This window comes from Accipiter gentilis, chromosome 14, assembly GCF_929443795.1.
Source record: "Accipiter gentilis chromosome 14, bAccGen1.1, whole genome shotgun sequence".
In the NCBI taxonomy this organism is placed as follows: Eukaryota; Metazoa; Chordata; class Aves; order Accipitriformes; family Accipitridae; genus Astur; species Astur gentilis.
Genome location: NC_064893.1, coordinates 22,670,865 through 22,683,541, shown reverse-complemented (window position 1 = coordinate 22,683,541; position 12,677 = coordinate 22,670,865). Strand labels below are relative to the sequence as shown.

The 12,677-nt window shown below is 54.7% G+C and overlaps 1 protein-coding gene across 1 annotated transcript in view; it reads left to right on the top strand.

The window, feature by feature from the left end:
* RBPJL (recombination signal binding protein for immunoglobulin kappa J region like) overlaps positions 1–12,677 on the top strand; it is a 20,711-nt gene extending 8,034 nt beyond the window's left edge. The window contains exons 3-12 of the mRNA XM_049817412.1: positions 6,350–6,475; positions 8,166–8,236; positions 8,481–8,596; positions 9,452–9,626; positions 10,045–10,182; positions 10,736–10,845; positions 10,944–11,084; positions 11,435–11,590; positions 11,829–11,932; positions 12,360–12,677. Coding sequence (XP_049673369.1) covers positions 6,350–6,475; positions 8,166–8,236; positions 8,481–8,596; positions 9,452–9,626; positions 10,045–10,182; positions 10,736–10,845; positions 10,944–11,084; positions 11,435–11,590; positions 11,829–11,932; positions 12,360–12,633 — 1,411 coding nt within the window. The 3' untranslated portion in view covers positions 12,634–12,677. The remainder of the gene's footprint in view (positions 1–6,349; positions 6,476–8,165; positions 8,237–8,480; positions 8,597–9,451; positions 9,627–10,044; positions 10,183–10,735; positions 10,846–10,943; positions 11,085–11,434; positions 11,591–11,828; positions 11,933–12,359) is intronic.

Sequence of the window (12,677 nt, the reverse complement as noted above, 5' to 3'; positions counted from 1 at the left end):
GGGGCAGCGCTTTGGGGAGGGGGGAAGGAGGGGGGGCGTCCAGCCTCCTGCCCCGGTGTGGGGGGGGTGCCCGCGGGCTCCCCCCACCCCCCGCGTCCGTGCAGGTGCCCACGGGCGAGCGGAGCTGCGCGCAGGTGGAAAAGGCGATCGCCAGAGCTGTGCGGCGGCATCGGCATCGAGCCGGGCACAGCGCGGGGTTACTCACGGCCCTTGCCTGCCAGGAGCTCGTCGGGCAGGGAGAAGTTTGGGGTTTTTTTTCCCCCACTTTTCTTTCATCTTCCCCTGCACCTGGGAGCCCCATAAACTCGGCGAGTTCTGGAAAAAGGAGAGTCCGAGCTTAATAGCCATTTGAGCTACAGTGCCCTGGGGGAGTTTAGGAACCTCTGCAGGCAGTGGCTGCGGGGTGGGGAGGTGGGTTTGAACGAGGGAGCTGCAGAGCAGAGCTCTGAGAGCTGTAGAGCCTCAGGCTGAGCTTCCAGCAAGAAGGTCAATTGATGTGCTCGACTGTAGTGATGGAGAACATCAGCAGAGTCTTCTTAGACACCCTGGAATAGACCTTCCCTGCCCTCCACCTCTTCTCAGGACTTAGATCTACGTCACGGTGGTAGGAACCACCTTGAGTGCTTTATAGGACTGTCTTTTACTGCTTTACCAGCACTTTCCTTCCGCTTTGCACTAACGTCAATGCCTGCATGAGGAACAGAGAAAGGAGACTATGGTAAATCACCCACATCATCTGAATTTTCTAGCAGACGAGCCAATACTGCATTACCAAACTAGGGCATTTTGAGGGTGTTGGTGCTGCAGGGCCAGGCGCAGGGCAGCTGGGAACATGCCCGGGGTGACCACTCCGGCTGGCCCCCGGTTCCCCGCAGAGCTCACCGCCGCAGGGTTTTCGTGCTTCCTGTTCTCGGCTGGTGTTTGCTGTTGGTGTGGTCGATAAATCCCCCAAGCCCAGAAAAGGCTGAATTTCACTTGTGTGTGCAGTGAGGAAAATATAGGATTTATAAATACCCGTGCATATACAAGGGCTTGTGGGTTGGGTTGGTCTGGATTAAAGGAGGTATTGAAAAATGAGGGAAGCCAGAAACTGCGGGCTTCTCATTTCTGTGATTTCTAATGGCTTTTCCTTTTGCATAAACATTGCATTGACTCCATACCCAAAAGCACTGCAGGCATTTTCTCCCCTGCTCTGTACAAAATATAACCCAGACTTCTAAAATGGATATTTTTTATTAGAACCTTTGGTTTCCCCAAGCTGAGGAAAGAACAATTGACCTCTGTGGCAGCAAGTCCCTAGCGAGCTGCAGGGCAGCCATCTCCTGAGTGAGGCAAACGGCAGCTCTTTTGTGGGGAAAAAGCAGCAAGTTAAACCTCTGCACTTGAATTTAGTGTTACCTGCGCTTGAAGACACTGTTACCATGAGTTGAAGCTCTTGTATAAAGAGTTGATTTGAAGACCCAGTTTCTAAACAATAGCTGCCGGGATTGTATTTTGGTCTCCTGAGTCCCAGGACTTTCATTCCCAGGGGACTGAAAAAATTGGATGCCTTCCTCTGCAGACTGAGCTGGTGAATGTCGGTGAACTGGAAAGCAGCAGTGCAGAAGGCAGTTTGCTTCTCCCGGTGCCCGTAAAGTGCTTTTTCTGCTCCTGCAGTTGCCCGAGGGTGGACACACAGGGTGTTGTGGGACTTCCCAGCCTGATCTGCCCTCGCAGGGCTGAAAGTGGCGTGGGGACCAGGATACGTCCCACACCATGAGCGTGGCGGTCTCAGCAGAGATGTGCACCTGGTGGCAGGGGAAGGCTGAGCTGAAAAGGCCCCTTGGTTGGGTTCTCCCCTGTTTGTGACACAGGCAGGAGCCGTACCTGCGGCAGGGCGGTCACCCAGGGTGGCAGCCCGAGCGGGAAGGCAGGATGCGCTGAGCTGCAGTGCTCTGTGGTGGGAGGTCACTGGGGATGCACAGCCCTGCCCGACCCACTGGGACCAAGGAAGGAGAAGATGCGTTTCCCGGCTGGAGGCAGGACAAAGCGCTGAGTGATGCCCCCCACGCTCACCGCTGGGAAGGCGAGGGCTAAGTTTCAGCTGTGGTGTTAAACATCAGCTCTCCTAAAATCAGTGATGTGACTGCAGGGTCTGACCCTACCAAAGCCTCTCAGCGCCCGCCTGGGTTCCCTGCGTGCCCACATAAAACAGCCCTCCACCAGACGGTCCAGCTGTGTGTCTCCTATGAAAAGCACACAGGGCACTCCTCATTTTCTGCTTCATTTCCTATGGAAGAGAGCACAGCAACATGGCCAGGGCTTGCAAATAGCCATGGGTGCCCTGAGTCTCTCCCCCCTCCAACACCAGGGCAGAGCCACCCCAGAGATGCACCTCAAAGCACGCTCGCAACCTCTCCGGAGACACATCCTGACCTAGAGCTGGGGAAAAGCCTTGGTGGTAAGCGATGCCAGGCTGAGCAGGGAAGGGGAAAGGCTTACAAAAATCAGCGTAGGAGAAAGGTGGTGGCTCCCCCCTTGCTCCCAGCCCCTGCTTCCACATAATGCCTAACTGTGTGCGAGAGCACTCGAGTCCCAGCTGAGACCTCAGGCTCTGAAAAGGAGGCTTTTAGCATGAGTTCTAAGAGCCTGGCCCGTGCGGTGCTGCTAACGTGACACTGAACTAACACTGCACTACAATCAAAGCATTTTAATAATTTAATATAATAAATGTCAGAAGGAGTGAATAATTCCCTGTAACCCTGAGGAGGTTGTAGGTGCCAGAAGGAGCCAAGTGGGTATATTGAGCTGCTTTAGCAATAGCCCTTTGACTCCGTGAAGGTAAATTTAAACCAGATGATGGATGCTGGGTGGTCGCCTCCATGGGCAGAATGGTGAGCACTGTTCAGAAGTGCGTCACTGAAACAATTTAGCCCCAAAATTTGGAAGGCAATGGCTGCAGAGAATGGACAAAGAAAAGAAAAACAAGTTTCTAGGTAGTCGTTCTTCCAGCTAGACATCAAATCTGAAGAACTACGGTCTGTTTACCTGCCTTTGGCATGCACGTTCCCACTTTAAGCAGTAAATAGCATGTGGATAATTATTCCAGAAGGCTCTTTAATAAGCTCCAGGCAGTAACCCACGTGCCTCTGGTATTACGTACGGATGGCAGGGAGCAGTGATACCTGCACAAGCCTGGCCCTGCCCCGAGCTGGTGCCGCAGGAGGCTCTGTGGAGCCGGCGTTGCTGCTGGCTATGCTGTCAGCACACGTCTTAATCCACAGGTTTTGGCAGTTTGCTCCTGAACACTCCCTGCCGCTGCCTGGCTTCGGTACCAGGCTGTTCCTTACTCTGCCAATGGGTTAATGGGAAAGGCTCCCTCCGGCAGCTCCCAGCCCAGTAGTTCTGCGGGGATCGGTGCTTCACAGGCAGACCCATGCTATATGGATGGGCGCTGGTGAGTGCATCAGTGCTGGTGGGTGACACTAACAGGGATGGACCATATGTCTCCGCAGCTGAGACACGAGCAAGGACCCAAAGCTACCCTCCTCATTTTGCACTGAATACTGAATGATAAGATTCACCAGGGAAATATTCTCACGTCCAGCCTGGTTCTTCCCCGCTCTGTGCCCATTGTCTCTGACAAACTGAGGGCAAAATGCTACTGAATGGAGCCAGCAAGGTTTACTACTCATTTTTCATGATGTTGCATTAGTGCTAAAGAATATCCAGTGTCAGGCCAATGGACAGCCTTTTCGTTGATCTGTTTCCACACTTATCCTGATTACAATCAGTAGTTCTGTAAAAAAAAAACCCAAAACTTTTGCAGAGAGATTCCCAAATGGTGCTTTTAGGTGAAGGGGAAAATAACAAAGGCAGATCAAAGCTGAAATCACAGTATTGCTTGGCAGCTGAGGAGTGAGACAGCTGCAGATTGCCGTTATGGAAAAAGATTAAATAACTTTCTTATGGGATCTCTTTGGCTGTGCAGAGATATAAACCATTCAGGAGAGAGAAAGGCTGGAGTGAAGCTTTTCAGCAAGACTAAATACCCCTCCCTGGAGCGAGCACCGGTGGGATACTGGTTGATAAAGCTCAACTTCAGCATGCTGGAGCCGGACTCTCCCAGCCCGGCAAGGGTCGGAGGGAACAGATCCAGCCTGGGCACGGGAGCTGTTAAGGGCAATCTGAGGGTCTATCTAGCAAAGGAGCTCTATCTGCCTTGCCGTGAGTGTGGGCTGGGGTGAGCCGTGGCTGAGCCCAGAGCGGTGCGCTGGCAGCAGCACTGGGGCTGCCACGGGGAGAGGAGCTCGGTTGCTGTGTGTGCTCTGCAGTCAGGAACGGGCTTGCCGTGGCCATAAAACATTCATTCCCCAGACGCAGAGTGGCAGCTAATACTGTGGGTGACACTGGCACCAGCTGTAAATCTGATTTTGGCAGAGCTCTGTTGATTTATGCTTGCTGGTGATCTGGCTAACGCATCTAGGATAAAGAATTGAGAACAAGGAGGGCAGGAGACTGTATCGCCTGTCTAATAACTGAACAGAGCAGTGGTGGGAGAATCTGTGGAGTGCAAAGCATCAGGTCCCCGTGGGACTACCCAGAGGAGATGCTGGGTAAATATTTGCTTGTATAGGAGATGTGTTTATCTTCCACATACAAACAGGAGAGCATCAACTCCATCCACAGTGTGGGAAAGCTGGAAGTGAAGGGATATACGTTTAAAGTGAATTGTAACATGGGTCCTAGAAGCTGTAAAGGGCACAGCCTTTTTAAAATACACGTTGCACTGGGAAGAACAGAATTGGCAGGTGAACTCTTCTAAAAGGCTGCTTGGGATGCTGCTTGCTGCTTCTCTCCCTGGGAACTTGCTCTGTCCTCTGAGCCCAGCAAGAGCTCACCATGGGGTGAGCCTCACCATAGCCTGCCTTGGGGTGCTTGGCAGGACCAGATTTACCTCTCTTCACACATCTGATCATTTCTGCCCTCTGAGCAATCCCCTGGCACCACCCAGAGTCCCCGGCCACTTTCTCCTGGTGACTCAGCCATGTGTTTGCAGCTGTGGTTCACAGCCTTCTCTGGCCACTGCTGTTTCTCTCTGTCTCTGATGCAAGGCCATTGCTCTGTGAAGAGGTCATGAGTGACCCCCAGCAGCCTTGGGAGGGTCAAGAGCCAGAGCCTGAAGCCAGTTTCCATATAGCTTTCTCTCTCCTGAGGATACTGGATCTAGTTTGGGTCTGATGCTCATCCAGGTGGGTCCAAAAACATCCCCTGACCATGCAAAGCAGAAACACAGAGATGTTGTCCAAATACCAGCAGGCACAAACACCCCTTTGCAGCAAGGCAAGGGAGCTCGGCCCATGGAAGAATAGAGCTCAGGCTTAAGTCAAGACCTTTTCATAACCAGCCAGGCTGGGTCCCCTTGGTAGGAGCAATTTCTTGAGTGTGCCCCAGTGCCATATCCCAAACATCGGCAGATGTGCAAAGGAGGGGCTCCTGCCCAGGCAGCAGCCCTTCCCTCTCTTCTGTTTTCCTTGTTTCCTCTTATCCAGCCAAAGGTACCCAGGAGGTCTAGGGGCTTTCAGCAGGGCAGGAGCTGGTGTTCTTCAGATAGGTGGTCTCACCTACCCTGAAAGCAAGTCAGCACCACAGACGGTGGACCCAGTAGACACTCCATAACTCTCCCTGCTCTGATCCCCCAGTTCTTGCACACGAGTCCCAGGTGGCAGAGCAGGGCACCTCGGGCTTGGACCCACCTCATCTCTCTCTAGCCGGTTAACGCCCAACCTACTAAGTTAGCAGAGTTAAATGCTGGATGCATAGGAACTCCTTCTAGTTAATAGAGCAGAAAGAATCGGCAAAACCACCCACTTCTTAGGTCTTGGAGAAGAATGCAGCTATTTTCACCCAACAGCTCTCGCAGAAGCCGACGAGCAGCTCCTCCTTGTGTGACAGCTGCACTCATGGCTCAGCAGCATCGTTTCCCAGCTCACCAAAAAACCATACAGCAGCAAGCATATCAGGTGGAAAACCAAATTAATAATCAATTAGAGCACTCCCACCATTGCGTGGGACTGGAAGTCTTAGAAATGGGTGTTTCAGAGCTATTAACATAGTGCCCTGTGTGTGTTTGATGGAAAACTGATGAAGCAGTTATTCAGTTATCCAAACTTTATATTTTTCAATGCCAGCCCCAGTCTTAGAGCAACTGAGCTCCAGTGCTTTCCGATGGGAAAGCCTCTCCACCTTCCTCACCCCATCGGGCTGGACACGGAGGGAGCTCCAGGCTCCTGGCTCAGCATAGGGCTGGTGGGGCAAGGCGAGGAGCCCGATTCTGGTGTTACAGTGCTGGGGGACCGCTGTCTTGTAGATCCAACTCATACCAAACCAACCCACTTCGAGACGGTGTGCGGAGGTACCTGCAGCTGCCGGCAGACCAGACAGTACTGATACTGCATGCCAAAGTCGCACAGAAGTCATATGGCAACGAAAAAAGGTAGGACATTGCTCTGGCTTCTCCTATAGCCGCTTCCAAACCCAGCTACCTAAAGCTTGATTTCAGCCTTGCTAGATTTCTCTGATCTCAGCTGGTGAAGCAAATGATTTAACATATCCTCTCTCCATCCACTCATGACCTCTTTGCATCCAAACCCATTGTTTAGTCTTTGTGAACTGAATAACACAAGAAGAATTACAAACACACACACCCCCAGCCCCGCATCCATCCCAGTTAGACATTCCTAGTGGTTACGTTCCTCCTGTGAAGTACTGGAGAGCAGAAAGATGAAGTGAAGGAAGGAAAGATACTATTCAAATCTTACCCCCCAAGAATGAAATTGCAACAATGAAGAAGAGGAAAGGTTAGTGTTTTAAGTGCTCTGGAAATCTTGTCTTAAAATCCGAACAGCCACAGCAGGGACTGGGATGTTTCCATCAATGCCCACGGTCTCCAAAAGCTTCTATTTTTGAAAATCCTTCCCGCACTGCAACCTTGAGGTTCTGGCTTGAATCTCCAAAATTGCTACTCCTGGGCAGTGACATCAGACTGTGGCACTGTAATATAATTAATCCTCCATTAATCCTTGTGATATAAATAATCCTCTGTTATTACCAAGTGTGGAATAGCTATGAGGCAATGAGCTCTACCTGTAAGGCATAACCCACCCAGACCCCAGTGACCCCAGGAGACAGCTCTAAGCTGGGCTGGCTGTGCCTACAAAGTCCTCATCGCATCCAGTCTCCTGCCAGGGGCTGCTGGTCCACAGGTAAAGGTTTATTTTGGGACTGGGTCTCCCAGCCAGGAGGGAAGGCCCCGTATCACTGAGCCTTTGGGACAGCCTCTTTCCCCTGCTTCAGACCCCATGCAAGAGGTGAAAGTCAGATGCCGGGTCTGGAGAGGGAGACAAAACCAGCACGGAGCTCCCAGGTTAAAGTTTAAAGGTGCTGGTGCCATTTTTCTTGATGGTGGAAGTCAGGGGCCTGTGCTGTGGATGACTTGTTTAAATAAACCCATGCCCAGGACTTTAGGGCTCTGAAATATCCAACCCCCTGCACTGGTGTTTTCTCTGCTAGCGCTTTACCCAGTATCAATAGAGGATGAATTTGCACCATTCACACAAGTGCAAAGACAGTGGAAACCCAAATAAAACACAGGAAAATAGGTTTCTAAAACCCTGGCTATAGATTTATTTGCATTGGGCTCTGAATCTGGCTGTGAATGCAAACTCTGTTCCCGACCTGCCGAAACTCCCACATGGCAGGCAGGCAGAGGCGGGGGGCCTGATCCCCCCCCTCAGCTCAGGGCAGGGCGGGCGGGCTGAGGCGCCCTGTCCTCCCCTCCTGGGGCCATCCCGGGGCCGGTGGGCTAGTGGCCATCAGCAGCACCCACAGATGGGGCAGCCACCTGGGCTGGGGCTGGATGCTGCGGCTGGAGGCAGCCAGGGCAGGGCAGAGAGGCTGAGACAGCTGCTTCAGCAGAGCCCGATTCCTCTGGCCAGCCCTGCCCGTGCCCCCCAGCCGGGGGGTCCCCAGCCCCTCGCTGCAGCACCACGTACCTCCCAGGGTGCAGGGTTGCTCCCGGTGCCGGTGAGCGTCAGGCAAAGGTCTGTGCTCTGCCACTCCATCATCCCCGAGCATCTTTTCTGGATGCTGAAGTGCAGTAAGAAAATGTCCTCTTGCCTCTGCAGGTTTTTCTGCCCCCCACCTTGCGTTTACCTGAGCGGGCCAGGATGGAAGTTAAAACAGGAGCAGATAAAAGGTAAGCATTTGGCAGCAGCCCTGGACCTCTCCTCCCTCCCTCCCTTCCCATGCCACAGAGAGCTGCCCTCCACTTCTGCAAAGGGGAGAGTGCACCCCGTAACTCCTCTTTCCCCCTTGAGGCTGAGCCCTCTGTGGTGCGGACCTGGGGAGGGCTGGAGCCTGGGGCCACCGTGCCAGGAGGAGCTGAGCCCATGCCTGTGCCTGTGCAGGGGCTGGAGGGTGCTTCTCCCCGTCTCTTCCAGCCAGAGACCTGGGAGAGACGGGTTTTCGGGTGTGCGGGTACATGGGGCTGGACAGCATGGGCAGCAGCCTGATGGAGACCCAGAAACTCAGCTTCGAGGAGCAGCCAGACGCAAAGGTAAAGCCTGCTGCTCCCTGGAGCTGCTTATGCATGGGCTGGGCTGTCCCCGGTGTCACCCCACACCCTGGAATGTTGCATCATCCCTTTCCTTGGGATGTCACCATCCTTCCTTCCTAGCCATTGCTCCCCACTCCTGCTCTGCTGCCCTGTTGTGGCACATGCAGCAGCCCAGGCAGCCAGGCAGGCTCCCTTGCCTTGCAAAGAGCCCCATCTTCCTTCGGCACCGTCTTTTCAGGTTGACAGCCTTGTGGCAGGCAAGCTGCCAAAATTTGCACAGCTCCCTCAGCCCCGGTACCTTCTCCCGATGAGCAGCACTGCTGCTTATCGCAAAATGTAAAGCCCAGTCTTTCATTTGCAGATAAACACCTAAAAACCCCTCAGTCAATACCCAAGTTCAAGAGCTTCAGCAGAGCTCTGGCATCTTTTGATAGTGGGAAAAAAGAAGAAAAAGAATTATCTGGGGTCCCTGAAGAGCATGGGGTCTGAGTTGGGCCAGAAACCTTACAAAAAGACCCTTTGTCTGCAGTGCTTGCGTTGCTGCTATGGCACGGTGTATCAGCCAGGACGGCGGGGAAACCATAAACCCAGGGTGATTTCTCATGTTATGTGGGATAAATCACACGTGAACATTCATTTCCATGAGGAATTCTCTGCCCCCAGTGTAAATAAAGCCTCTGCTGATCCCCAGCTCTTCATTCCACCTGTAATAACATCTCTGGTTGTTTCCCCCTTTAAATGAACCCGGGGCTCTTTGAAAGGGCACTATTATGTCCTTGCGGGGTGGTGAGGAGGGTGAGGAAGGCTGGTGGGGCTGGGCTGGAGCTGCTGGCAGCCCGTCTCTGCCCTTGGCAGGGCTTCGGCTGTGCCAAGGCACTGTACATCTCGGACGCAGACAAGCGCAAACATTTCCGACTGGTCCTGAAGCTCTTCTTCAGCAACGGGCAGGAGATTGGCACCTTCCACAGCAAGCTGATCAAGGTCATCTCCAAGCCCTCTCAGAAGAAGCAGTCGCTGAAGAACACGGACCGTGCGTACAGGGATGGCTCTGTGGGGAGGAAAGCGGGTGCAAGCCCAGGGTGGGATGCTCTCTGAATGCTCACGGCTTGGCTCCGAAGTGGTCCAGGCTGGACCCAAAGCCCATGGACATCCCCAAAAGAGGGGGAATGTATCTGGGCATATTGATGTCGCTTTTCTGAAGGGTTCAGCCACCACAGTGTATAATGCCCTGATACCAACACGCTGCCCACTCCCTGGGCTTCACCTTTGAAAAGCCCAGTTGGGCTGGCACTCATATACAGAGAAAGGCAGCTGGAGTGGGTGCTGCTTCCTGCTGGGCTGGTTACAGCAGTAACCAGGACTTGGCCTCCCTTGGCTTGACAAAAGCCATAGATCAAGCCACACATGGACCTGGCAAGTGCTAACAACACAACCACCTCTCCCAGCAGTCTGCATCTCCTCGGGCTCCAAAGTCTCCCTCTTCAACCGCCTGCGCTCCCAGACCGTCAGCACCCGCTACCTCTCTGTCGAGGGGGGAGCCTTCATCGCCAGCGCCAGGCAGTGGGCGGCCTTCACCCTCCACCTGGGTAAGAAGCTTGTGGGACCACTAACGCTGGCCATGCCCAGGGCTGGCTACCTCCAGCCCTGGCTCTCCCCTCCTGCAAAGCCAGTTTTGGGGGGGCAAAAGGAGTGGGAATTAGCCTGGGGATGTGGGAACCTGACTCAGATCTCACCTCTGCCTGGTGTTCCTGCGGTATCTCTGGAGCTGATGGCTGTTTCCCACTGGCCTTGAGGGTTGGCATCATGCCCTGAGAGCACACAGGCTGCAAATGGGACAGCAAGAACTGTACTGCTCTGGAGGCTCACAAATCCAAACAAGTAACTTGCCTGGAAGAGGCCACAGCCCAACAGCATCTCTGTTGGCAGTGTCCCTGCAAGGTACCACATCCCAGTCCCGTTCTCCCATGGTGGGCTCCCAGGGAGCAGTGGTCTCTCCAAGCAGTGAGCACCTGCAGAGCAGAGAAGGCAGTAAGAAAGCACTGGGAGCACAGCCAGACCTGTGCATAGCAAGGCAGCCCCAGGTTAACCTGCTCCCTGGCTGCTCAGGGCGGTGACTTTGCCTCTTTCCTTCCTGGCAAGCCGATGAGCACTGCACCCGGAGCGAGTTCCCCCTGCGGGAAGGGTATATCCGCTACGGCTCCGTGGTCCAGCTGGTCTGCACGGCCACCGGCATCACCCTGCCTCCCCTGGTAAGCCTCCATCCCTGCGGGTGTCAGGCAGAGGGACCTGGCTGCTCTGTGACTCTGAGCAATGGTTGCCATCCCTGAGATGCTGCTGCTGCCCACAGATCATCCGGAAGGTGACAAAGCAGTATGCCATGCTGGACGTGGACGAGCCCATCTCCCAGCTCCACAAATGCGCCTTCCAGTTCCAGGGCAGCGACCGCATGTACCTGTGTCTCTCCACGGAGAAAGTGATCCAGTTCCAGGTACGGCAGTGTGAGGAGGAGTGAGGACCCCCAGGGTGCTCCCTGTCCTCTTTCCAAGCTCCTCTGTCTGGGGAACATGTCACCAGGAGTGACATGTTCTTCTTCCATTGAAGGGGCCTAGCATCCAAATTAAGGTTGGAATTGCTACAAAGCCGTCTGCCTCTGGCTTGCCTGCTTCGGTGGGAACATTGTCACCGAGGTCTTTGCAAAGGCACCATGATCCCTGTTTCCCAGTGAGCGAAGTAGTTGCTTGCTGGAACCAAGACACCAGGGGAAGAAGCCAGGTGTCCCGGCCCCAGTCCCCTGCTGCCCCTGCTGCAGTGTTACTGGAGCTGTGACACTCTCCGCAGGCATCTCCCTGCCCGAAGGAAGCCAACCGGGAGCTGCTGAACGATGGCTCCTGCTGGACCATCATCGGCACCGAAACGGTGGAGTACACCTTCAGCGAGAGCCTGGCCTGCGTCCACGAGCCTGTCAGCCCCGTGCCACTCATCACTGCCCTGCAGGTAGGCACAGCTCTGGCCGCGGGCCACCCCCTCCTCTCCATCACCTGCCTCCATCATGGCTCCTGCTCCTGAGCCTTTGCACCCGCGCTCGGCATCTCCTGGTTTTGGGATGCTGTGGGAATGCCTGGGTCTGGACTGCTGCGGCGGGGACAGGGCGCGCAGGGAGAGTGTCCTGTGGGAGAAGGAGTTGGGCTCATTCCACCATGTCACACGCTGCCGTGCACTCTGCCCGTCACAGCTCACGGGTGGCGGGGATGTGGCCATGCTGGAGGTGCAGGGGGAGCATTTCCACGCACACCTCAAGGTCTGGTTCGGAGACGTGGAAGCAGAGACGATGTACAGGTAACACAGCTGAGGGGGCCAGGGAGCAGGCAGGGAACAGCAGCTGGGTTTGGGCTGTGCTGGGCAGCTCTGGGAGGGATGTGGCTGCTGACCTTGGGGACAGGGGCACTTGCACTGCCTGTTCTGTGGGACCGAGTATGAGCATTGCAAGGAGAGGCAGAGACGAGTCTGGCTGCTGCCTGTTCTCTGCCCTGGCTGCAGTCTGGGGATAGCAGTGGGTGGGACACAACAGGGAACTTAGGGGGCTGCAAACAAGCAAGCAGCCCTGGCAGAGAGGAATGAAACACCAGCGAGGAGAGGGGAAACTGGCCAGAGGCTTCACACTGAGCTCCAGGCTGGAGGAGATGTGCCAGCACTCGCTGCCAGCCGCTTCTGCATGGGTCCCTCATCTGTTAATGCATGTTTTCCTCTCCTGCGCTGTTCCCAGGAGCCCCAAGTCCCTCGTTTGTGTCGTCCCTGATGTCTCTGCCTTTGGCAGTGACTGGAGGTGGCTGCGATACCCCATCACAGTCCCACTCCTGCTGATCAGGGATGATGGCCTCATCTACTCCAGCTCGTTCACATTCACCTACACCCCGGAGCAGAGCTTCATCCCAGGGCAGCAGGTCCTCTCAGATGTCGCCCAGGACTCAGACAGATTACTTGACAGCATCCATCAGGAGTTCACCAGGACCAACTTCCACCTCTTCATGCAGAGCTAGAAAGCTGGGTGGGCAGAGGCTTGGCCTCACCCCTGGCCCCAAGG